Source organism: Lethenteron reissneri, unplaced genomic scaffold, assembly GCF_015708825.2.
Source record: "Lethenteron reissneri isolate LAM-NWPU_2019-01 unplaced genomic scaffold, ASM1570882v1 scaffold_1071, whole genome shotgun sequence".
NCBI lineage: Eukaryota > Metazoa > Chordata > Hyperoartia > Petromyzontiformes > Petromyzontidae > Lethenteron > Lethenteron reissneri.
Genome location: NW_026890752.1, coordinates 14,584 through 40,347, shown reverse-complemented (window position 1 = coordinate 40,347; position 25,764 = coordinate 14,584). Strand labels below are relative to the sequence as shown.

The 25,764-nt window shown below is 52.7% G+C and overlaps 1 protein-coding gene across 2 annotated transcripts; it reads left to right on the top strand.

The window, feature by feature from the left end:
- Positions 1-3,372: 3,372 nt before the first annotated feature.
- On the top strand, positions 3,373-25,350 carry LOC133361444 (carbonic anhydrase-related protein 10-like). Of its 2 annotated transcripts, XM_061580360.1 has the most exons (6): positions 3,373-3,610; positions 6,089-6,184; positions 7,097-7,169; positions 10,658-10,812; positions 21,027-21,201; positions 22,450-25,350. In XM_061580360.1, the coding sequence occupies exons 1-6, from the start codon at positions 3,437-3,439 to the stop codon at positions 22,470-22,472; spliced, it is 696 nt and encodes a 231-aa protein (XP_061436344.1). In that variant the 5' UTR covers positions 3,373-3,436; the 3' UTR covers positions 22,473-25,350. The 2 variants fall into 2 exon arrangements, with proteins under 2 accessions (XP_061436344.1, XP_061436345.1); XM_061580361.1 differs by lacking the exons at positions 21,027-21,201; positions 22,450-25,350 and adding an exon at positions 11,917-14,567.
- Positions 25,351-25,764: the final 414 nt, after the last annotated feature.

The following is a 25,764-nucleotide window of genomic DNA, read 5'->3' as shown; positions in this document are numbered from 1 at the left end:
CGGAAACGTACAAAATTCCTCTCCCATTTCCGAGTGGAGTGAAATCTTCCAGTCTCTAAATCGTGTATACAAAGGTGAAGCTGCAATTTCCTGCTCACGCCACTACAGGTGGAAGGTTCTTCACTGGAGGGAGCTCTATAGAGCCCCTCTAGAAGAGGGTATTTGGCCTACTCTCCCACGCTGTCCATACGTCCCAGACGAGGTGGAAGCACCCATACTTTACTCCACCACGTGCGACCTGCCGCTCGCCAACTACGGCACCCGCACCACGAACACCGATGGGTCCACACAGGCGCTAGATTGAATACACTTGCCCTGTGTGTCACCACCGTTCCGGGAGATGCAATCTACTGGGCATCTGTGAAAAAGAGCTTTCTGGCTCATCGGATTCCTCCAGTATAAATATTGGGAGTCTGGAATCGAACCAGCGACCTCTGGATCGCGAGGGCTGACCACTGCCCCAAGGCAGCATTTCTGTCCACGCTACGCTGCCCACGCTACGCTGCCCACGCTACGCTGCCCACGCTCCGCTGCCCACGCTACGCTGCCCACGCTACGCTGCCCACGCTCCGCTGCCAACGCTACGCTGCCCACGCTACGCTGCCCACGCTACGCTGCCCACGCTACGCTGCCCACACTATTCTGCCCACACTATTTTGACCATGGGGAGGGAATTTCGCGACATCTGTGCTAGATCGCCGGCTCGCGCGGCCACCCCCGACCGGCTGTGCGTACGTTCGTTGAACTTCTCTCGCACCGTGCATAGCCAGCCGTGTTAATCGGAGGTGCGGGGCTGAAAAGAAAAACGCTCAGTCATGGAAATCGCCCAACATCCCAACGCAGCTGGTCTCTCCTGAAAACGAGTCTTCAGAATCAAAGTATTTATTTATACTGGAGGAAGCCGATGGGGATGTCTAGTAGAGTCTCAGTAGTGTTGAGACTCGGCGAGTCGTTCCCGGGTACGTGGCGCTCTGCTCAGGGCGCGAGGAAGGCGGAGGAGTGGACTTGGGCACGCAGGAGCGAGGTGCCACGTGAATGCACGCACGCGGTCTGCAAAAGAGCAGCCCTCCCTCCCCCCTTCCCTGCGAGGGAATCGCAGTAAACTCTGTCGAACATTGGCAGAGCGCCGGACGTGGGAGTGATTAAGGGAAACGCTTAACGCGCACCGATTGAGGCGCAGGGTAAAAACCTCGCCGCTCTCCTTAACGAGAAGTGGTGCCTCGTGTTCCCTCAACAATTAAGCGCAGCAAAGCAATTCCAGATGTTTATCCTCTGCGCGCGTGTATGTGTTTGTGTTTACATTATAGCCTTTAAATTGACTTGTAAAACTTGAGTAGCGCTTTGCCTTTAAATGAATGCGCGCGCGCACTCCGAGAATCCTCGCTCGTGAGCCGCCGGGAAGGCAGCACGCGCCGCTGGCAAACGTCGCGGGCATTCAAATTGGTAGCGGTCTGCTGGAGTCTGCCGGCAAACAGCCACGGCGCTCGGTGCCAGCCTCATTGCGTTTCCTTCACCGGCAACGTCGATCTTGCGCGGGCGGGGTTATCGCGTTTAACCGGTGGCGAGAACTCGGGAAAGATTTCACCTCCGGTTAAATGCACGGATGCTCTCTCCACCCTCCTCCCCCTGTTCTGCGTGGGTTTCATCCGTGTTCATCCCACAGCGAACACAAACAACAACAACGCGGCGTGAACCGGCGTTGGCCAAACATCCCAATGACGAATAATTACCTGCGAAACACTCGATGAGGATCGCACAAAGCAACCTGCACAGCGATACAACTTGGCAGGAGCCTCCTGGAGAATAGAGTCCCGCTGATGAATACCTGGGTAAATAAGAAGAATCATAATAACAGCAACAACAGCAACAGGAATCGTCATCTTTCTCCTCTGCACGGCCACGAGTGTTCGCTGCTCGCCATTTGTCTGCCACTGCACAGGGAAGAGAGAAGCTCGGAGCTGCAGAGCGCGTGGCCACAACACCAGCCGCTCCTTAGCATGGCCTACTTATTATAGTTGTTGTTGTTCAAATCAACTCAGCAAAACCATTGTCATCCGAAGTAGTCTGTTCGGGGGGATATGAGAAGCTTGAACACAAAACAACGGCAAGCTGCTACGCGCCAGGCTGTTGGCTTCCCAAGTAACAACAGCGCCCAACAGAATGTAGCGCACCTGGAGAGCAACGATTTCCTGCGAGAAGCAGCGGCGCTCAAGCAATGCGCGCAACAGGCCACGAAAGGGAAACACGCGTCTCGCCTCAAAGCCAAGTCGCTTGTGCGCCAGTGTCCTGGGCAATGAGCTGCATGTGCTTCTGCACTTGCCATGATTGGCGGTGTTCCATTATACGCTACTATTGCTCGCTGCTGCACGCTGCTGCTGCTGCACATTGCTGCACGCTGCAATCGCATGAGTCATGTTTGTCTGCAAGAACCGTGTTCGCTGTCGAGAGGGATGCGCGCGTGGATCGGCGCTCACTCGCTCGCTCAATTTCTCGCCCGCCCCGAGCAAGCAGAGCACGCGGGGGCATCAATGATGATGCTCGCGCGCAGAAACGAGCGCGAAATAGCCCCAGAAGGCCCTCCCTTATCCCTGCCTGCGTAGACATCGGTGGGTGGAAGATAAAACGCTGTGCGGACGACCTCCGGTGTGGCCGGGGCAGAGGGCTGTGTGCACCTGGTTCGTGTCGCCCGTCTCTCGGCGGTGGATTCGGCGGCGGTAAATGTCAAGGGGCAATTCGCAAACTTGTATTCTCCGTTTGTTTTTAGTGTGTAAATAAAGTAGCGCATTGCCGTGCGCTACTTACCCTTGCGCCGCGTGCGTTCACTCGGTGCGCCACATCATTAACAGCAATAATGAGCGCGTTGCAACAACAACACATTCCAGCGCGTCATATTGTTTAGCACAAAGTGCACTGTGAGAGGCGCGTCCGTGGGCCCGCCATGCCAAGCAAAGCTTCAAGCGTCGCGGTGCAATTTATTCTTGATTCCTGGATCTAGAAATGTTTTTTCAAGGGTGCTTTCGCGTCATTCTGCTCGTAATCGAGATGCAAACGTCACACGTGGCTGGGCGGTGAAAGAAACCCTCTGGAGGGCCGGAGCAACTTCGAGAAGATCCTTCCCGTTCGTAGGGAATGCCTAGGGAACCGCGAATAATTAATCAACGCATTATTAATACATTAAAATTACATTCACACGTCATTAACACCCAACAGATTAAATTAACACTAAATAACTTGAAAGCAACTGAATATTTACAAGGTAATATGTATATACACTCTGGGTGTTGCTACCTTGGAGTGGCACGGGGGGGTGGCACGGGGGGGGGGGGGTGGCACGGGGGGGGGGGACACGTGCCGGGTCGCCTGGAACGCCGCTCGGCGGTCGTCGACCCAGCCGGCGTCCTCGTGTGTCGGCGTGCGCGTGCAGATCAGCGGCACCATGTACAACACGGGCAAGTACATCTCGCTCCGCCTGGACAAGGAGCACCTGGTGAACGTGTCGGGCGGTCCCATGACCTACAACCACCGCCTGGAGGAGGTCCGCATCCACTTCGGCAGCGAGGACAGACAGGGCTCGGAGCACCTCCTCAACGGGCAGGCGTTCCCCGGAGAGGTGCGGCCATCGGGAACGGACACGCCTCGCGCGTCTCACTCTCGTCCGTGGCGTGTTGTGTTGTTGTAGGAGTGCACGCGCCGTACGTTGAACTTCTTTCGCGCCGTACGTAGCCAACCGTGCTAATCGGAGGTGCGGTGGTTAGCGAGTCGATGGCGTGACGGCGGCCATTCGTGACTGCACAGGTGTGAGGTTTGCGCTTAATCCACCTCCCGGAACCGACAACATCGGAGTTACTGTCAAGGGACGATCGTCGTTCTCTCTGGCAGTGCCAGCGAGAACGTGCTACCCCCTGGTGCGGATAGGAGGCCGCTTGAATGGATTCGAGAAGCCAGTTCCGTGTTATCTCCTTATCTCACGACGACGATGATGATGATGATGATGACGCCGATAGCACAATCAGCATAGCATGGGCGGGGGGGGGGGGCAGACAACAAAAAATCTTGCGATCATTAAAAGGCGCGTTAGCAACGTACATCATGCACTATAAATGCAAATGCATACGCGATGATGCTCTCGTGTGAATGTCAGCAATTAGGCTGCGTCGCACCTGCAATTTACCGCACAATCTGACGCCCCGTGTTGACAGCTGCTCGTGTCTCACATCGCCTCGCCGTTAAAGGACTGCACATCCTCGACAAACGCCTAAACGGATGAATCCATTTGCCGCCCGCCTGCCTTGCGTTTGACGGAACGTGTCTCATCCACGATTTCCCCACAGCCATTATCAGCAGTGGCCATTCCTCTGACCTTTAACTATTGCTGTTCATTCCATTTTAGCCGCGTAGTTGTCTTTTTTAATTACTCTAAATGGTCTCCCAGGGGGTTATTGATGCATAATTTAGTCAGCTCGTAGCCATAAACCCGATGTTGTTTATGTAATAAAAGCGTTACGTCAAAAAAATTGCGGGAGGATCATGATATCGTTTTCAATCGTCCGTTCGTGTTCACGTGGAATGGCCAAATTGAGGAGCGGCGTCCCCGTAACGCGACCAAGGCATCGCCGCCGCCGCCGCCGCCGTGGCCCGGCGATCGCTCCGCGCCGCTGTGCGCGCACGTCCAGGCCTCGGGAAATTACCGCCGCAATTAAGGAGGACGTGAATTCACCCCGCAATTGTGCGACAATCACAATTAGAGCCTTTGGCGACACCAATCGCAATATTCATGGCATGTTCGCAATAACACAAATTAACGCGTCTGCACGACCTTGACCCGCCGTTGCCCTCCGGACTTCCAGGTGCGACTTTCCGCATTTTACACCTCAACCGCCCCAACCTCCTCCTCTTCCTCCTCCGTATTTCAAGTCACCACTTTGTGGCCTATCAACCCAACTACATACATAATCATGAATCGGCTGAAACACTGAACTGCGTGTATAGATATCCCCCCGTCTCCCGCTACATCAAGCCCGTGCTAATGCTACTCTTATGATAACTTTACTGCATTTTAATTAAGTGTCAGTCATGCAAATTTCATGTCAAAATGCTGCGGTAGGATTTGTAACGAGCACGCTTGTCGCGCATGGATGCGTGCGAAACCACAGACGAGCGGCAAGGCAGACAGACAGACAGACAGAAGCGGCGCTCCCAACAATTGCCCAAGCTCTGTGGTTCTATATGTTGGGGTTATCTCGCCGTTCTCCCATGATGCACCACAGTACGTTGCGATGCATCGATCGTTGCCCATTCTTTCACTCGTTATGCGTGCGTCGATGGGCTTCCGAGCGGTGCACGTGGCGTGTAGCGGGCTCGAGTGAAAATCCCCTTGCGACCCAGATAAGCCGGGCGGCTTGTTTGGGTCGTTTGACTGCGCCGGTTGGTGTGGTTTGGTGCAGGTGGAGAGCCATAGACGCTGGAAGCGTAGTATAGTATAACTATGGATTCTGCTGCAACGCAGCACCGCCCGTACGCCACACGGCGGTCGCCCATCCAAACCCTCTCCAGGCTCAACCCCGGCTCGGCTTCTGTGACGTGACGAGATTTGGCGATTTCGGCACAGGACGCAATTCTCGCGAGGGTTGATCACGTGCAATTTGTGAAAATGAGATCCAAATGTGCCCATGTATAGACGAACGTGGCACGGAGGCCAGGAGTATACACATGAGATGGTGGGGGAAGGGGTGTGTGGGGGGGGTGAAGACAATGCAAACGAGACCGGACAAAAGAGTGGGTTTCTTGATTGAAAATGAACACCCCCCCTGCCCCACACAATTCCCGTAACTGGCGTGGGGGGGTGGGGGGAGTTGGGTGCCAGCATGCGAGCCGCTCTCGTGAGTCTCGGCCATCGAAGAGGGACGGGGACGATTGCGGGCAACGAGACGAGACCACCGCTCGCGTCACTCACCCCCAGCGTCCCGCAGCCAAGCAAGGGCTGACATTTACCGAGGACCTTTTATAGATCCGTGGCGTTGTTGTCGTCGTCGTCGTTGTTGTTGTTGTTGTTGATGCCTCCCGCACGTCACGTCTCATTACTCGGCAGGTTCAGCTCATCCATTACAACCACGAGTTGTATCCCAACGCGTCGGAGGCTGCGCGGAACCCCAACGGACTGGTCGCCGTCTCCATATTCATCAAGGTTGGTTGGGTGCCCGTGGCCTTGCGGGGCTGCCCGCGTCACGTGGCCCACGGCGGGGTTGGATGTCGATGCCGCGCGTCCGCGGGTCGGCTGAACTTCGATCGGCGTTGTTCGCCCCCGAAGGCCGGAGGTCGTTTTACGATCACCAGCACCACGCTTCTTAACCCAGCAAAGCCTCGCAGAGTCTCAAGACGCTTTCCGTTTTATCAGGAGGGTCCTGCCAAGTTTCCGCAATCGGCGGGGGCGGGGGGGGGCGATGTCCCCCCGCGTGCGTAGTCCCAACCGAGTCATTTGCGGGTCGTTTTTATGCAACACTGGGGGGTGTTGGTGGCCAATGCCGGCAGTCACGCACCTGGCGCGGGAGGGGGGGGGGGGCTCACCACACAGCTGGGCGGCGTGGTGACGTCACCGCCGCCCCCCTCCTTGAGGAGTTGGGGTTGTATATAAATATATAATTAGGGAGAGAGGGGGGCTTACCGTCTGCGCATTTGTCTCTAGAAGTAAATGGTCAACTTCGAGCCCCAGACAGAATAGATTTACTCCGGTTGAGACATTGGGCCCACTGACAATTGAACAAAAAGTCGCAAGCCCAGATGCAACAACGGTTTCTTTAGTTTAATGTCATTATGTTACCCGTGCGTGTCGCGCCTCTAGTGAGTGCGGGGGTCAAATACGACACGCACAAGTCAACAAACATTAATTCTTACCCATGATATTCAATGATTGTATCGCGAGCTCAAGAATCAATATTAATTGTGACACCCAACTAGCCGTGTCAATAACCCCCACTGACACTTGGAAGGTGCCGTGAACAATGATGACACGTGCTGTCTTTAGTCGCCGCTTATTGGCCGCGCCCGTGCGAGCGAGTGTGCTTGTGAGATGCAGTCGTATTGTCTGTTTCTGTTGCAGGTGTCAGAATCTCCAAATCAGTTTCTGGATAAACTCCTGAACCGAGACACTATCACGAGGATCACGTACAAGAGTAAGCCGATCGCACACGCACGACCCCGCGTCCACTCATCCCCCGCTTGACATAATTCGCCGGTGCGGTACAGCGTCCCAGCGTCGCGTGTCTGACCGTCACGGATCCGCCAATTCACCGCCCCGCCCGCCTCGCGCAGGCGGCTCCAGCGGCAGAGCGAGCGGCCCGCAATCCAGAAGGTTGCGAGTTCACATCCTGGTCGAGGGGGGGTTGACTCATCCTATCGACCGGCTGGCGCCGATAGCATGCGTAGCGCTTTGTAGGAATGTGGATTTCCCACGGCTGGCTCTGGGCTGTCTTCGCCGCTCATGTGAGCAGCAGGAGATGGCTGTGACGATTGTGAGCGTGGGGGTGGCTGTTATAGGAGGATCACCAGCAGCTACCGAGGGCGCAGCCTTGCTGGAGCTCATCACGGTGGATGGGCCACCGAGGAGATGGAGGTGAATAATTCAGAGGGCTCGCGTTAAATATGGATTGAGAAACGCACGGGGAAGGTCGCAGACAGAAGCTTGCTTTTCTCTCGGTGTGATACAGTCATTGCAGCTGAAGGCTATGAAAAATTCCGTTGAGTTTAATGTATGTTGCAATTTGTTTTTTATGTTCAGGAAAATTACTAAATACACAAATTTACAATTAGTCTTTCTCAACAAGGTTGAGGCTCTCTCTGCACTTTGTGAATATTAGCAAAATTACGTCCAAGCATAAGCGTATGTGTATCTCACTTTGTGTAACGGTTGCATTCATCATGCATGATGAACTAAAGAGGCGCGTGAGAGTGGCTGGGTGCTTTTGTAAAACTGACGTTGATCAAGAAAAGCAACGGAGCATCTGCCTTGATCAGGACACGCAGCCCCGGACGAGGAATATGGTTCAGAACCACAGACGTCGGCGAGTCGACGACGTGAGTGTGGAGAGATGCACGCTGGGAATTCCACCCAGGAACGGAGGGGAGGGGCGCACGGATCGGGGAACAATGCGAGCAAGCGAGGGGTCGCCCGCTGAATGTTGGGAACGGCGAAGGGGTTGGCTCGGAAACGGCTCAACGGCGAACGCGGCGGATAGCCGAGATTGGCGACGGAGGTGGTGACAGGAACGGAACGACCGCCACAGAGACGGAGCGAGCGATGGGCTCGCGCGCACGAGCGACATTGACTGTGGCATCGGTGGCGGTCCGGGGCTGACGATGTTGTTGCTGCAGGGGAAGGGCACAGTGAGTGCCGCTTACAATCCACCGTACATGCGGCCCCGCTTGCAAGAGTTGTTCTCTCCCAGCCAGTTCCCAATCATCTCGCCTCTTTGCCTGGTGGTCCGCTAACTCCCGCCGCGCTGGTGATTCGTGAGGCACGCGTGCCGTCCGCAGTGAGTTGCTGCGCTCGTGGCCACAGGATCTGCAAGCCGCGAGGCGCAATCCAAGTCGGTGCCTCGAATTCTGTCAACGCCCACGGTCGAGAACAAAGCCAAATGTTTGCATGGCTTCTCAAGATGCCTTGTTGACAATTTGCAAAATGATTTGCCAGGTGGCGAGCGCAGATGGGCGACTCCACACACGCCGTCACCCTGTCTCTCTGCCGCCCCTCTCAGAAGAAAGTTCCAAAAATATGTACAGTAGATCATTTCCGTGAAAAGAATTGACTGTTAAAATATGGTTAAGCCTTGGGGGGTTTTGTGGCGTTATTTCATTATTATTTACTAACCCCTGAGAAGAGGAGCAGTTTTAATTAAAACGATGCTCGTGCAAGTGCGGGGAGGGCGAGCGGAGCCAGTGCGTGGCCGCTCGCAGCAACCCGCGCAGTTGCCGAGACGTTGTGAGGAGTTGTTTGCCTTCAGGGGCATTTCTGGCACTCTGGGTAATTTCTTAACTTAAAGCTTTCGTGACCGCAGGCATTCATATTCTTTGGGTTTTTCGGTAAAGTCACGTAGATAGGTTCAAAGAAAACAAATAAATAAATAAACTACGACGTTTTGATCGCAACACAAGCGGTTCGCTTCCAAAGGCAAACTTTATAAGGGTTTGAAATGGGCGTAACCCAAATGTCAGCAGCCAATGTTAATGCAATTCAGTTACTGGAGGATCATCGTGTGTGCTGCTGTGTGTACGTGCTGCCGAGGGTGCGTGTGTGCTGCTGTGTGTGCGTGTGTGCTACTGGGGGGGCGTGGGTGCTACTGGGGGTGCGTGTGTACTGCTGTGTGTGCGTGTGTACTGCTGGGTGGTGCGTGTGTGCTGCTGGGGGTGCGTGTGTTCTGCTGGGTGTGCGTGTGTGCTGCTGTGTGTGCGTGTGTGCTACTGGGGGCGCGTGTGTGCTACTGGGGGTGCGTGTGTGCTACTGGAGGTGCGTGTGTGCTGCTGGGTGGTGCGTGTGTGCTACTGGGGGTGCGTATGTGCTGCTGGGTGGTGCGTGTGTGCTACTGGGGGTGCGTGTGTGCTACTGGAGGTGCGCGTGTGCTGCTGGGGGTGCGTGTGTGCTGCTGGGTGGTGCGTGTGTGCTACTGGGGGTGCGTGTGTGCTGCTGGGGGTGCGTGTGTGCTGCTAGGGGTGCATGTGTGCTGCTGGGGGTGCGTGTGTGCTGCTGGGGGTGCGTGTGTGCTACTGGGGGTGCGTGTGTGCTACTGGGGGTGCGTATGTGCTGCTGGGGGTGCGTGTGTGTTACTGGGGGTGCATGTGTGCTGCTGGGGGTGCGTGTGTGCTGCTGGGGGTGCGTGTGTGCTACTGGGGGTGCGTGTGTGCTGCTGGGGGTGCGTGTGTGCTGCTGGGGGTGCGTGTGTGTTACTGGGGGTGCGTATGTGCTGCTGGGGGTGCGTGTGTGCTGCTGGGGGTGCGTGTGTGCTGCTGGGGGTGCATGTGTGCTGCTGGGGGTGCGTGTGTTGCAATGAACCGAGTCTCCTGCGGTGCCGCTTAACTCTTGACGGAGTTCTCGTTTCGCGCTGTCAAAGTGAACAATCGGTGACGCTGCACGCTCCGATTCACCACCTCGACGTTCATCCTCGCAGCAGTTTTGATGGACGTTGCAAACTTTCAGCGGAGAGTGTAATTGGAGCTTTAATCCGTTTTAAAAACGGAATTGTGTGGGCCATCACAAACAATTGCAACTGTGATCTAAAACGATTACGTATGTATGTGTATATGTTGAAGTTTGTCATGCCGTACGTTGTGAAAGGGAGCATTCCGTTTGTGGCAAAGTTCAGTCGGCGTGCGTGCCGGTGTTTGAGCGCAGAGGAGGACGCGCGAAGTCGCCTTGGGTCAACACCACTTTGCTCCACGCGCACTGTTTGCGTGTTGTACAAAGTTTGACGCAGTCTCGGTGGGCATTTATTTTATTTAAAAAAGAAAATGTACAAGCAGAAGGCTGCGCTAATTTGCATGCGGAGACGGGTGGCGTGATAATTGAACGCAAGAACACCGCTCGTGCTTTGCCACTTAATGTGAATGTTTTTGAAAACGCAACTTTTTGTTGACGCGTTGAGAGTTGATTGACCTGTGGGTGGTGCAGACGACGCGTACCTGCTGCGCGAGCTCTCGGTGGAGGACGTCTACCCCGAGACGCAGAGCTACATCACGTACGACGGCTCACTCACCACGCCGCCGTGCCACGAGACCGTCACCTGGATCATCATGAACAAGCCCACGTACATCACCCGCGTGCAGGTGCGTGCCGCTACGGCCCCTCCCATCGCGCGCCCGTACATCGTCGTTGCCTTGCCGATGAAGGTGCGTGGGGCCTGTGTAGGGGCGCGTTCCGTAGGGGCGAGTGCTGTAGGGGCGTGATGCTGCCAGTAATGCCAATGACGTCACTGAGCTCCGGCCATTACCGTCCATCCAGCGTCACGCATGGAAGCAGAGGTGGAACTTGATGTCCCCCCCCCCCCCAATTATTTTCTTACGTGTTGAGTTGAGTAATCGGACCGATCACCAGAAGAATAATCCGATTACTTTAATGAAACTGATCATTCGCGTTATTGTGGAGAATGACGCGAGCCACGTGGTGACAGCCACGGGAGGGCGTCACGTGGCACGAGGTGAGGGTCACGTGGCACGAGGTGAGGGTCACGTGGCACGAGGCGAGGGTCACGTGGCACGAGGCGAGGGTCACGTGGCACGAGGCGAGGGTCACGTGGCACGAGGCGAGGGTCACGTGGCACAAGGCGGGCGTCACGTGGCACGAGGCGAGGGCACTGCTGCGTGACAGCACCTGCCCAGGCGCAGGTTGCCACTTCCACTCCATGCCTCTGCTTATTCGTGCTGCATCCACATCAGAAAACATCGAATCATGACAATAATAATACATAAGTTGTATCCCTTTCTCAATCCACTGCTGCATGAATGCCTTCCAAAGCAGTGTTGGTCATGGGGGTACATTTATCAAACTACACCACCCTAGTCAGTGCAGGAAGTGCACGAACCACTGCACCACCGCTGCACACAATTCAATAAATATGCACCTCAAATACTTTACACTGCGTGATTATTATTTTGAAAGAAGGTTATACACACGCCTAATTGAATACATGGCAGTAATCCTTTGCTCATCATTTGCTAAACAGCAACAACAACTGCACTCTTCGCTGTGACGCGAGGGTGGCCACCAGGTCCCGTGGTGATGGGCAGCGCGGAGGCGTGCGGGCGGGCACACGCGGCAAGCACGCGGCCGCCTGGCCCTGGGGCCCACGAGACCCGGCCAAGCTGCAAGACGATCGTTAGAATTATTATTATTATTATTTATATTTGTTTTCTTTCCCCAATTCCCCCAAGCGGGTTACCGGACGCCTGCGTGACGACGCTCGCGCAGGCGCGACGAGGGCGGTGTGGCGGAGGAATTGTCCTGGAATATCAAAGCAGGAAAGCATGGAAAGGGAGGAGGAAGCAAGACAAACATGAGAGAGAGAGAGAGAGACCGCAGAGGTTCGTCGCTCGGCGAGACGCCACGGAGAAATGCAACGGGATACGCATCGACAAATGGACGTGCGAAAATGGAATTGTAAACAAAGCGAGTGAGGTTGCCAAGAAGACGTCGACTTTGATTGCAGTGACATCAATTTCAGCCTACGAGGGCTACCGGGCGGTTGGCGTGGTGGCTAGCGCCGCACTACGAACCCGGGGACCCGAGTTCGATTCCTGGTCAAGGCTAACATCGATGGTGTCTCAGTCGGTCCCGTGCCAGTGCTGCACAAACCCGCGCTGATGGGCGTGGTGAAGCATGGCCAAACAACACCCCCAACAAGCGACACAGCAGTGGGTTGACAAAAGGCTGTGAATTTATTTCATTATAATTCCAAATGTTGTCTCTGGGGCAGTTTTGCCAGGACAGATTTCTAGGCAGATGGCACGAGGTGCGTGCATCTCGGACGGGCGCCCATGCCGCTGCCTGCACGGCTCGGCATGGGCGGACCGCCTGCCGATCATATTCCCTCACCTTGCCTCACCCTTATTAGCTGAACAAGTTAAGCTCGCCAGAGAGGTCAGAGCAGCGTTGCTCACAGCTCCCCCAGCCCAGCTTTACGAGCTGCTCTGACACTTTGTGGTGAAGAGCTCCTGCAATGTGCAGCGTACGTAGCCAACCGTGTACCATCTGAATATATATAGACATACATAGTGCAATCAATTCACTAGTCTTAGCCTAACCCGTGCTCTAGCCATTGCTCTACGGTCCATAATGGCCACTCTTGTGCATTTGGGCAAAATGTTTACCACTCGAGTATGTAAGACGTGGCATGCAAGACTTGGATCGCTTTTTCATCCATTGGCTCCACAGGCATGGGAATGTGGACAGGTTGACAGCCATTGAGCAAGAATGACGAGCAGCAGCAGATGCATCGAGTGCCAGCAAGCGCCTGAGAAGGCGCGGGTGCGTGTGAGTTGTGCATCACTTCGTGCTGTGCGACCGCGCATAGCGTGGGGAGCGGTAGCGTGGCGGTTAGCGCAGCGCACTGAGAACCCAGCCACTCGAGTTCGAATCCTGCCCGTGGCCAACATCGGTGACGGATATCGTCACCTGGTCCTTGGCCCTCCCCGAGATCCCGGCATGACAGCGCTGCTGTCATGCCGGGCATTTGTAGGCGCTCGCTGACAGAACTCGTCCAAACGGCCTGTCGAAAGATGATAAAGTCGGGCGGTGTGGGGGTCTTTGTGTGCACGAAGACTGAACTCTGGGGCAATAAACATCGCCACGGGCTTTTGCAAAAGATGTTCCGCACGCGCCACCGCCGTCGAGCGAGTGGCGTTCGAGGTGCATTTCTACTGAAGCAGCGGCTTCAGATTCCAGTGCACGCACAGTCGTCCCTCGTGCTCAGAAGCCTCAGACGCGGGGCCCCGCCCACACTGAACGTCGTCGAAAGGCCTCAACCTGCACTCTGCAAGGCCGAGTGCAGGTTGAGTGCCATTCACGCTCAGGCCTGGGCACGCTTCATTGGTAAGCCTGGATATTGCCCGCTATGTGTTCTACACACACACGTAAAACAATTCCTGAGCTTATGATGAAACACCCGAAGATTGGTTGCCACTCTAATTTACTTCCCAATTAGTTTTTTTTTTTATCAGCGGGAGTCTATTCTCAACAGATGTCTGATGCTCTGCAGTCGCTTTAACTGTGCTCTGCGTACGCGAATATTCTGTTGTAAAATGCGTCATGAATTATGTATGGGTTTTTTCTGGCCGCGGAAGCCCCGTTTGTTTATCGTTAATTTGTTGACAGAGTTCGGTTGCATCTCATTAAATAGCATAATTTACAGATTTTATATTTTTTTCATGCCAGCGCTGATTTTTGAATTAACAATTCAAAATGTTTTTCATTAATATTATTATTTTTCTTCGCCGAATGCATACTCACCACAAACCAAAGCCTAAAACTCTTCAGTAGTTGGAAAGAGACTTCCAAGAACAAAACATGTATCGAAACCTTTTAAAACCGATCATATAAATATTCACTAAAATAGCCAACATATTGCTCACAAGAGCTCCGGAGTTGAGAGGAAACGCAGCTTCATACGTTTGTTAAAGCATTCTTGATTGCTGTGTGATCAATCGCCACTTTGAGTCACTCCCAGACGGGAAAGCTCCTCCATGGATCTGGCGTTGAGCGAGAACATTCAAGAGAAAAGTTGGTTTTCAATATCACTCCGCTGTCAAACAAACAAGCCCCTGGGCGCTCGACACGGCTTCAGCAGTTGCATCTTGGGTTATTAAGAATTTCTTTTGTCGTCCAAAAGACTTTTCCTCCAGTGCTAATCCTATAGCGGTGATAGCCCCATTGCATTTGTATCGCTATCGACCGTTTGCGTCCGCGGAGTCTCGGCAAATTGTTGGTGGTCACGGTCCGGCGGACGGAGTGAAAACGGCATGGAACTGGGTTTGCGTTCGTCTCGCCGCGCGTGCCGCAAGGAGGCAAGAGAGGCTCTGCAGACTTCGTCGACCAACACGCTCGCTCGCATTCTCTCGGGGAGGTGGGGGGGGGAAACATTTTTCTCGAGTTAAAGAGTTTTTGACATTTATGTATCTTGCTTCATGTTCTATAAAAAGGCTTCATTAAAAATGTCACCAACAATATACGTCCATGCAATATATAATGCACGCGTCGTTTTAAAATTGTCATCTGGCAATGTAACAAAAAAACGAAACGCGCGTTCAAGCAATGTCTCTTCTCCAGAGCACACACGTGGGTATGTGCCATGAAGGGCCATTGCCTATAACGTCTCCCGTCATACATTCTTCCTGTAAAGGCCACGCAGCGTTATTTTACGAATGTGTTCATATTTGCGTGTGTGTGTGTGCGCGCCCTTTCGCACCATCTCCACGTCACCGTGTCTGAATCCGACACAAACGCGTTCATAAATGTGAAGATTTCTGCGAGCGACTCGAAGCTTCACAATTGACCCAACGATCCCCTGGGGGTGCCGTGATGGTGGTGTGCCAGGCGGGGCGTCTGCCCGCACACTCTGCATGACAAGCGCGACCTTGCAGGCAGCATCTGTGCCATACGGCTCCAGGAATTGCAGCACCATTCAGGGATGCACACAAGCAATGTATTAGCATAAATTTAGAAATAACCATCATGACTAATGAGCAACCACAATGTAAATTAAATCTAAACAGGCGGGGGGAGGGGGGGGTTAGCCGTTTGCAAGGCCGATACAAAATGTACAATTATTTCAGGTGCTTTTGATTCCATCCTTGAAATGTAGATTTATTAATAAAATAAATTGGGAGAAAAAAAAATTCCCCCAAAAATTAATAAATATAGATGAGATCCAATCCTTGAAGGTAATAAGGAATGATTGTGTTGGCATTGTAAAGCCAAACAGCACTTGTGTATGCAATTGCCAATCACTTAGTTGGTTCAGCACTGCAGCCAGGTGTTCCAAGCAAGCTGGCAGGAATCTGACAAGTGAGTTGGAATGTGCGATCGTTTATTGGTTGTGCCACTTTGTTAAATTATTGATTTTGAATGTATATAAACTTTCTATTTATATACCGTGAGATGCGCTGTTTAGTAGTTTTAACCACTGTGGATCACAATTTAGTTTTAGGTGTCTGGAAAAAAATAATCATGGATGCAGTTTACCATTTAAAACATGGATTAAAAAAATGTGAGACTCTTCATTCTGATTTTTAGACCGTGCGTTACATCGCTGTGTGTTTAAAGCGTTTGCACGCCAACGAAAGTGACCTCACCGTCTGCCGTCACGACACCAGTTTGGGTGGGGAGGCCGTGGAAGGGTCGTCGTATTATCGATGTCATTTCCGATTTCCGAAAAAAATCTTACACAGCCGCGTTTTGGTGTTTTTGCACCATCCAAAAAACATTTTGTATCTAGGTTTAATTTTCAGATTTGTCAGACTAATCCAAAATTCGGGAGCACATCATTTGAGTATGCCACTGACCTGAAGCCCTCTCGTGGCCAGCAAGACCTCGACATTGACATTTGGCTCGTGAACGTGGTACCGCCGCTGTCGTCACGTGCAAGGCTGGGGAAGCTGTTACTAACGAGACATCCGTTCGAAGATATTGACCGTCGAGGTTCAATATTTGGGGATGTGTGAATTATGAAGCGTTTGCCACTCGCCATCGTCCTCAACAGTTGACAAGAGAGGCAATCGCAACCCCCGCAGCCCAGACCTCGTGGTAGACTGCCGGCGCTCTCCGTCAGACCTCGATACGACGCCAGCACCACGGCCAACACCACGTGGGAGGGTTAGAGACATTAAACTCTTTGGCGATACAATTTCCAGACTAACAAGCACACTCGCGCGCGTGTCTATGGTGTTATCAACCTAGCTCAAGCTGCAGTCTAATTAGAATTGTTTTTTTTCTTCTTGGTTCTTTCGGTAAAGTCACGTAGAAGGGAAGTAATAAAATAATTAAAATAAAACATAATAAAACTATTCTCACGACGTTTCGGCCACAACGCAAGCAGCCGTCCTTAGATGAAAACCAGGTCTGTCGAGGCGACAGCGCTGTCGCCTCGACAGACCTGGTTTTCACCTGAGGACGGCTTTAAATCGAAATATAATTGTTTTCTAATTGGTGAATTCTTGACGAGCACCCTGGTTTGTGCTGCCGGGGTGTTTCGCCTGAATGTTGAATGTTCTCTTGAAGGGACTGCAGAAAGCGCCGCATTTATACAGATTCGTTAATTTCTTTATACAACTACTAAAATCTTGCATGTTTGCCCGTTCAATGACGGGTGTATATTGCAATAAATATGAAATACAGTGTGTGTAAAAAAGATGGACCCGATTTGAAATCGCTATATCTCTGCAACCACGAACCGCCCATGAATGAAACTCTTACCACTTGAGAGGGCGGAGCATAGAGAGGGCGGGGCATAGAAAGGGCGGGGCATAGCGTTTCTAATGATGACCGCTCGATGCCTCTCCCAGCGCACAAACAGCCCCTAGCCTCAGTCATTCGCAAGACGGCGACCCCGCAACACACAAGGGGCGTTTTGCGTTCTGTAGTTCAGAAAAACTAAATCCGTAATTGCGGTGCGGCGTGCGTTTCAACGGCGTTTTGGCGTTGATCCGCCAATGTCAAAGAGCATTCGTCGTTGGTACAGACAATTCGAGGAAACCGGCTGTTGATGTGCGGGGAAGAGCACAGGGCGACCACGCAGCTCAGAGGAAAACGTGAGAAGAGAGGCGTTTGGGACGAATTCAACTATCGTCTCGATATTGTCCGTACAGCAGGTGGAGGCCACATAGAGCATTTATAAAATGGTTAGTAAAACTTGATAACTCATGAAACCGTTTGTAACTTTTGTGTAATTGTAACATGTTGCCATCGTGAAATATACTGCTTTGAAATTGGGTCCATCTTTTCAAACACCCTGTATTCAATAGAAACATTGTTCAGCTCATGATTGTTATATTAATATTTTTGGTTCTTTCGGTAAAGTCACGTTGATAGAAAATAAAAATAAAATTTTTTGATGAGGGAGGGGTTGCCCCATGTGGAGTGACGTCACCCGTTAATGGTTATTGGGGAGGGGTGTGGCATGTGGAGTGACGTCACCCCTCATTGTTATTGTGGAGGGGTGCGGCATGTGGAGTGACGTCACCCGCTCATAATTATTAATGAGGGGAGGAGTGTGGCATGTGGAGTGCGCGACCTTCTTGTGCGTTAGTGTAATGAAGGGGGGGGGGGGGGCTCTTTTCAGTGACGTCACGCACGGATGTAGCACTGTGCTGCGTAATTTATTTTATTATATTCAGCTCGACCTTCCTCTGCGTTAGTGTAAAAATCCACCCACTCATGAATATTAATGAGGGGGGTGGGCCTCATGTGGAGTGACGTCACGCACGTGACGGACAGACATTTCTGGGTGATTATAGTAGGTAATAATAATAATAATTGTCACGCTGCACCGCCGTAACAGTGTCCGCTCGCCACTCTCAGAGAGAGAGATGACGACTCTTAGAGGCGCCAGGAGGAGCACCCACAGACACGTGCGGGAAGGCGGCAGCAGCAGCAGTGGCCACGCAGTGAACCGGCACCAAATCCCCCCCCCCTCCCAAGCTCTGCGGTCCTCTATATATGAAGATGTTTTCGGCCAAGTAATGGGCGTTGACGTGTAGGGCGAAAACGAGAACACCTGAAGAAAACCCATACAAGCGAGGGGGCAACACTCGATGCCTTAACAGATGGAAAAGGTGGCGTCCACACTCTGCCGTGCCGCCTGGCAAGCCAGGGGGTGGCAACCTCCTTGACACCCACAGGACGGGTGTCACAACATCCGTGCGTGATCCACCAACCCTCGCTGCTGCCTCTGTCGTCCCTGTGACTCGCCCAGCAAAGTCGAGTCCATGCAGTCTCCCCGTGTTCAAGCGTGGCGCTGAGTGGCGTCTGTTCCCGTCTGGAGGCTCAATAATTGATCAGTGGACTGCACATTCACTTTTAAAGTTGTTACAGATGCAGACAATTTATTTTGGGAGCATCTTATTAAACCTATTATTATTGCAGGCTCACATGAATAAATAAATTGTTTAAACAGTTGTGCAACACAAAAAGGCAATATCGTAGCCATGCAATATTGTTTTCTAAATTAATAACTAGCCGTGTGTATGTGTGTGTGGAGAGTGGTAGCGTCGTGTTGAGCGCACTGCGTCGTGAACCCGGCAACCCCCGAGCTCAATTGCTGTTCACGGTCAACACCGGTGACGTTTATCCGAACGAGCCCTGGGCGTCCCCTAGGTCGACTCAGCCTCAAATGAGTACCTGGTGCTATGTGTAAACATCGTCACTAGAGAGACAAAGGGCGTGATTCTGGCCACTCACCCCCTCGTGTGCCCTGCCAGTCTTACTAGGTGCTAGCTAACAACACTTTCCCCAACAGTCTCTGAAGGCTGCACGGGGGATCTTTGTGTGTGGCCCACCCACAATAACATCGCAGCCTTATCTGGACAAACCGGGACCATCTTCTTGTCTTGCCCTAAATTTCTGAGAAATTAGTGAATAGCAGGAGTCTGGTATAAACTAATTAATGCGTTGACTCATTAACATAATATCGGTCCTTCGGCTCCAGATACAGGCACGGAAACACGCATCGTGGTGAGCCATGATGAATCCACTGCTAGATGAAGGCCGCCCCGAGCTGCTCGCCCGCCCGCCAGCCACTTCTCGCGATCCGGCAGCTTCCTCCCACGTGTAGCGAGTCCAACTGAGTTGCAGACGTTGTCTTGGGAGCAACACTATTTATTACACCAACTCAACATAACATAAAAAAACTTACACTTGGGTGTTGAATGCCCATCTAGCCACGCTACGGCAGAACTAGACACGGTTCACTATCCCGGCCCGGACCAGGGTCCCGGACCGCGTGGCTAGAGACTTGTTTAACCCGACGTGGATCTTCATCACCAGCAACAGGAAGAACCCCGAACGCCTCATGGGGCCCCGTTATATCGGCCTGGGCTGGGGCTGGCTCCACCCCTCGCCCCGCCCACCTTCTAGATCTCTCGAGCTCTTTCCCGAAGGCTCCCGAGAGCTCTTTTATACCACGTGACCGCCCAGCGGCCCCCGTCCACCGGTGGCCCCCCTCCAATATCATCCGGTCACGTGTCGGCAGGTCAACCAGCGTATCATGCCCCAATGTAACCCTGGCTGGCTGACACTCCCTCTCGCTCCCTCACCGGGAGCCCGCACCGCACACTGCACGCGATGCCTCCACGCTGACCAGCGCTCACCCAAGCCCCGCTAGGGCTGGTGGTACTACGTCCAGCACGCGGGCCTCACATAATGCCAACACATTATCCGCCGTGGCTTTGTAAGCCCGGCACCACACAGTGACAATCACAGTCACTACAAATGTAAACGCTCGGTCAATCCGGCCCGTCTGACGTTGGCCCTCCTGGCCCCTGCGAGGCGCCTCTCGCTCCCCGAGAGCGGCGAGCGCGGACCGTGCGGCAGCAGCGGCGGTGGTGAGTCACAAGTCGGCGTCTTCATGATTCTCAGTCTTTTCTAGCTCCCCTCCCCTCCCCAGACAGCTCCGGCAATGATACCTTGCTCTGTAACAAAATAAATAGGCAGACCATACGCCTCTCCGCATTAATAACCAAAGTTTCCATTTTACACAGCCCATCAGCCGCACGGCCTTCTGGGAGTACGTGATGTTAGCAGCGTTGGGTCAACGCAAGCAAAACTCGGGACCGGTTGTGACATTCGGTGTCTCGTCAGTCGAGGCAGGCTCGCTTCAACTAATGCTGGTGAACTGCCCGATGCTAATATGCCCTTTCCACCAGATGTGGGCCCAAAATAAGTATAGATACTTTATAGAACTTATAAAATACTGAACTAATGTGTATTGTACGAAATAATAACGCGAGTTAGTTACAGGTGACGTTTGCGTCGAGTGTCAAGCGATCGTGAGCTGGTGGTGCAATGTTTTGATAATGAGCGCTGGTGAAAGTGAAATTAGCATTTACAGCTATTTGGCTGAAATGAAAGTCCATCGTTAATAATACAGAAGTAAGTGTGTGTGTGTGTCAGTATTAAGCATATACTATATGTTGAAAAAATAATTAGCAGGAGCCTGAGCATACTTCTTAACATTCCTCCGTGAAAGCCGTCTGACCTCCTCTTGTACCGTGAATGTCTAAGTGTGCTCCGGCAATTACGCGCCGTGCGCTGCTCGAAATGTCGCTCCCCTCCACTACGGCGCAGGCTCATTTCATCCGCTCTTCCGCCTCGGCCCACCCAGCCGCGTGAACCGTTCACGCGGTCGATCGGCAAAGCTGCGTGTGGGTGGTGGGGTAAAACCGTGGGTACTCCCAGCTCTTCCAAAGCTGTCTGCCCTGCGCGGAAGAGTGGGCCCTCTGTGCAGGGGGGTGATCCTTGGGCTCTCCATGCCCCCGCCTCTCGCCCTCCACAGATGCACTCGCTGAGGCTCCTGAGCCAGAGTCAGCCGTCGCAGATTTTCCACAGCATGTCGGACAACGTGCGCCCGACGCAGGGCCTCAACAACCGATGCATCCGCACCAACATCAACTTCAGCCAGCCCGGGAAGGACTGCCCCAACAAGAAGCCGCAGAAGCTGCAGTACAGAGGTGCGCGCCACGGGGGCCACCGCCAAACGCCGCGACGTTGGTGGTGACCGGCACCGCGAGGCCGCGGCGGCGCGCGACCGGTCGAGCGGGTTGGAACGGCCGTGGCCGCCGTCCCTCGGGGCGGCGGTCTCCCTCTCTCTCGCCAGCGTTGCCCACCGCCGCTCTGGGGTTTGATCCGCAGCAAGGCAGCTTCCGCGGAGCGCGGCTTTCTCTCTCTCTCGCGCGCGCGCGCGTGGGGCACCTCTGGCCCGCCTCAACTGAAGCCGGTTGACCTCTCCAAGACGTGCGCCCGTAGAGCCTTGAAAGGTTGAGCCGAGCTCAGGCGCCACCTCTCCTCGTGCTGCGAATTAAAATGTTGCGCGCTTCAAACCGAAGCGGTGTAGTTTGGGTAGCGCACGCGCAACCTTTCTCCTCGAGTGAACAACGGCACGGGGCGTGGGGTGAACGTGAGTGTGGCGGGGGCCGCGCTGGCCGCCCATGGTGCTGGCCCCACCACCACCCCCCGGTGCGTGGCAATGCCGGAATAATTAGTAGACCTTCGCCCAAGAGCGAATTAAGTCGAAATGTAGGTTCATTGTCCGTGTGTTTGCGTGTGTGTGTGTGTTTGCGTGTGTGTGTGTGTTTGCGTGTGTGTGTGTGTGTTTGCGTGTGTGTGTGTGTGTTTGCGTGTGTGTGTGTGTGTTTGCGTGTGTGTGTGTGTGTTTGCGTGTGTGTGTGTGTGTTTGCGTGTGTGTGCACGCACAGGCGATCTGTCACGTTGTTGTCAAGCTGTTGATCTGAGTGGACTTAATTCCTATCTACTTTTAATCCTGGATTTGCCACCAGCGAGATCAGACTTTAATTAATCACGGGTTAAGATGTGAGAGAATTATCCTGTCATCGCTGGAGGTGAGCGCAAGCTTTAATGAAGGCAGCTGTGGTGTGTCTTTACCCAAATCCAGGACATTGCTTGCAATAAAAGTTAAGGTAGAAAATAGAAAATGAAATGTATTGAGAATTGTGCTGATTGCCATGAATAATTGGCTACATGATTTAATTGGATACTGTTAGGGTAGTAAGGTGTCAATTATTGAACCATTAAACATCGTGAGCTTTGAAGCTCTAAAACATAATTAAAACTTTGCATCTATACTGCATGTCAAATTATTCAATTACTGAATTTAAGCCAAATTAAACACATCCGATGTTTCATAGAAAGTTAATTTAAAAAAGAGTGAAAATGCACTAATTGTCAATTTTCTCTTGCAGTTAATGAATTGATTCTGAAATAATGAAGATGTGAGCAACGGCCTTGACTGCAGCACTTTGAATGTTGTTGAGGCAGAACACCAATTTACAAATACTGGACAAAAAAGATTTTACAGAGCTAAAAGATAAAATATATACGACAGCTAATCCCGGCTGTAATTGTGTACATTTCGTAAACAATAAGAAAACTCGGTGCCAGGGCACTGTCCCTGACACTTGCTCGTAAAGCGACGCCACCGCGGCCGACGGGGACCCATCGCGCCCATGAAGACGCCACTCGAAGACACGGATCACCGGAGTCTCGTTGCGAGGAGGGGAGAGGAGGGGCGACGAGTCTCGTGACAGCTACGACGTCCACCACCACCACCGCCACCACGGCGCTGAAATACCCGGTGCCATTCCACGATGCCAGGAACGATTCACAAAACCCGGCGGTAATGAAGGCAGAAAGTTCCCGACTTCGAATACAAATGCTGCTTGACAAAAGGCGCATCAAAGGGGCGTTTTGAAGCAGACAATCCGAGGGAGGAGGAAGTGCGCTCTCCACTTCAAAGGACCTTTACCGGACTAATGACTGCATTCTGCCGTTGGGTACGGTGCGAGAGCCGGCACGATGCGTGCACTTGCAGCGCGGACAGACGCGGGGTTGCTGGGGGCCCACGGTCATCGCATGCACACGGACACGCACGCACGCGCACACACTCACTCACACACGCACACGCACGCACACTCACGCACGCACACTTACGCACACGCACACACACACGAACACACGTGCACGCACTCACACACACACTCGAGCTGATTCAGTCAAAGAGTTCTGTCACAGCCTTTGCTGCCTGGGGGGACTGGGCCTGCGTAAAGCACATCCCGTCACACACACTCTCGCCAGGGCCTCCACTCACACGTGTGGTGTGTAGATGTACACTTAGACCACAGTGCATATGCGACCAACTTCGGGAATGCAACGTTATATGTACGGTGGGGGACAGGGGTATGGGGTAGGGGTGCACAGGGGCATTGTTATTTTATTCCCAGCTGGCGAGCGGAGGGAGGAAGCGTCGCGACGGGGCCGCGCTGCGCTCCCACGCGCTCATGGTCCGCTCCCACGTGCTCATGGTCCGCTCCCACGTGCTCATGGTCCGCTCCCCGGCGGGCGGCGTGCGAGCCACCCGGGGGGGGGGGGGTCTCCCGAGACGGCTCGGCTGCGCGCAAATTGTGAATGCCGCGGTTATTGTCGTGTGGATAATGACGGCGGTGGTAATTATTGATCAATATATTCTGGCAAACAAAAAATGTGCAGCTCAGCTTCTGTGGCCAGTGCATTCATTTTTGAGGCTGCGGTTCAGGCATAGGTAGCATTCGACACGCTCCGGTGGCTGCTTGAGGCCAACGGCTTCTGCCTTGTGTACAATCGCAGATGAGGTCGAGCGAAGAGGTTGTCGCGTTGGAACGGAGGTAACGGAAGTAAGTTACGGAGCTCGTCAAGTTCATCGCTTTTTGACAGTTGCCTAAAAGTGTGTTTGTTTTTTAGTCCACACTTGCCCATTCACTCAAACTCAACAGCCAAAGTAGAATCTTCTTCAAGAAAGGGCTCAGCCTACAAAGCAAAGCAATTTTCTTGACCAGATATGTTTGTGTGGTTTAAACTAAATAAAATAATTCTATTGCAATGGCTGACAAGCCTCTTGGACCTAATTTGAATTCATTCGGACCCTGTCAAGTACAAAGCAATGGGCAAAACTTTGTCATTTATAAATGTGTTTTTAAGTTGCACAAGTTGTTATTGTCGTCGTCGTCGTCGTCGTCTCTGTTGGCATGACATGAACAGTTTGCAGTTTGCAGCCTCATGGGGGTGTGCTCGGTGGCGCACGTAAAGTGTCGGAACTAAAATAGTCTGGGCATGGGGGCGCACGGGCAGCGCAATGACTGGCCCAGCCAAGCGAGCTGGGGCCTTGGCAGAGACGCGTGGATCACCGCTCGTGCTGCTCCATTGCCTGCCAAGGAGATACACGTTTGGTCACTTGGCCCATTCTCCGCAAAGCCACTGACAATGAAAACAATCAGGCAGCACTTGTGTGTAAGGTTGTATCCGACCCCACGGACATCCATGGATTGGCTTTCATTTACTCCTGCAGAAAAATGTCGAAAGCAGGTGATTTTGCAGAATTCTATTACCATGCTCTGCACAATTTATTGGAAAGCAGCTTGTATGACTCGTCCTTGCTGTGTCCGCTTCTCAGCCCCAGCGATGATCTTGAAGATATTATTATCTGAATTGCTCGAGCGTTACTCCGTCGTCGTTTCATTGTTTTATTTTCGCCACGCGCGTCACCGGTGTGCGGCGATGCCGACGTCGGGGAGGTCGAGTGCCCGAGGGGAACAGGCGCGATGACGAGACGGTGGTCGTCGTGGCGTGCGGCATCGTTTAGCCCCAGCGCTGCCGCCTGCGCTCGTGAACGCTTGGAGGCTGCGTGAGGGCTTCGCGTGAGCCCAGCGAGCCCTTGAATAGGCAGGCCACCCGCAAGGATTGAAAGAGACAGGCAAATACTCTGTTATGTGTCGAAATGAATAAGCAGATATTGGGAACATTATTGCATGGACCAGTTTAATATATCAAAGTATTGCGTTGGGGTTTTTTTTTCCTTTCAATTGCAGCCTAGAAAAGCTTTCGGTCAGTTGGATAACTTTGATATGAAGTATATTTTGCGTTTGTTTATTTAGTTATGGTGGGCGTGGGCGGCGAGCGGTTGTTCCGTTAATTTTCAAAGTATGCCAATTGTTGACAGTTTCTTTGTTTTCCCGTCTAGTCCATTTAAGTATATTGACTTGAATTGCAGTGGTGTTCAGGACTATTAATCAGACATGAATTTATCTGGAAATAAAGTACATTTAATTTGATGTCTGTGCGTTTGCTGACATTTTGTGATTTAGATAGTTAATTTTCCGTCGCATTATTATTTTGCCGTAAAAGTCACCTCTTGATGTTGGTTATTTTAATCTATACATTGTATCAATTGCAGAGATGGGGGGGGGGGTGAAACATCTCAAAGCACGTTATCGCAACGATTGGGATTAAATGCAGAGTTACATAAGTGAAGGAACAATACAATAACACGTTGTTATGAGTGTTTCATTAAAAATGCTTTTCGAAAGATTCCATATGCACGGTCTATTAGAATTCAACATTGACGAACTGCACTGCTGCTTAGAACTCTGGTACAAAGCCAGCAGGCACACGGTCGAGAGGCGCGGTAGGCAGGGCACAATAACAGGCGAGCGCTTGGAAGCCACCCTGCTCAGGGTTCGGCAGCG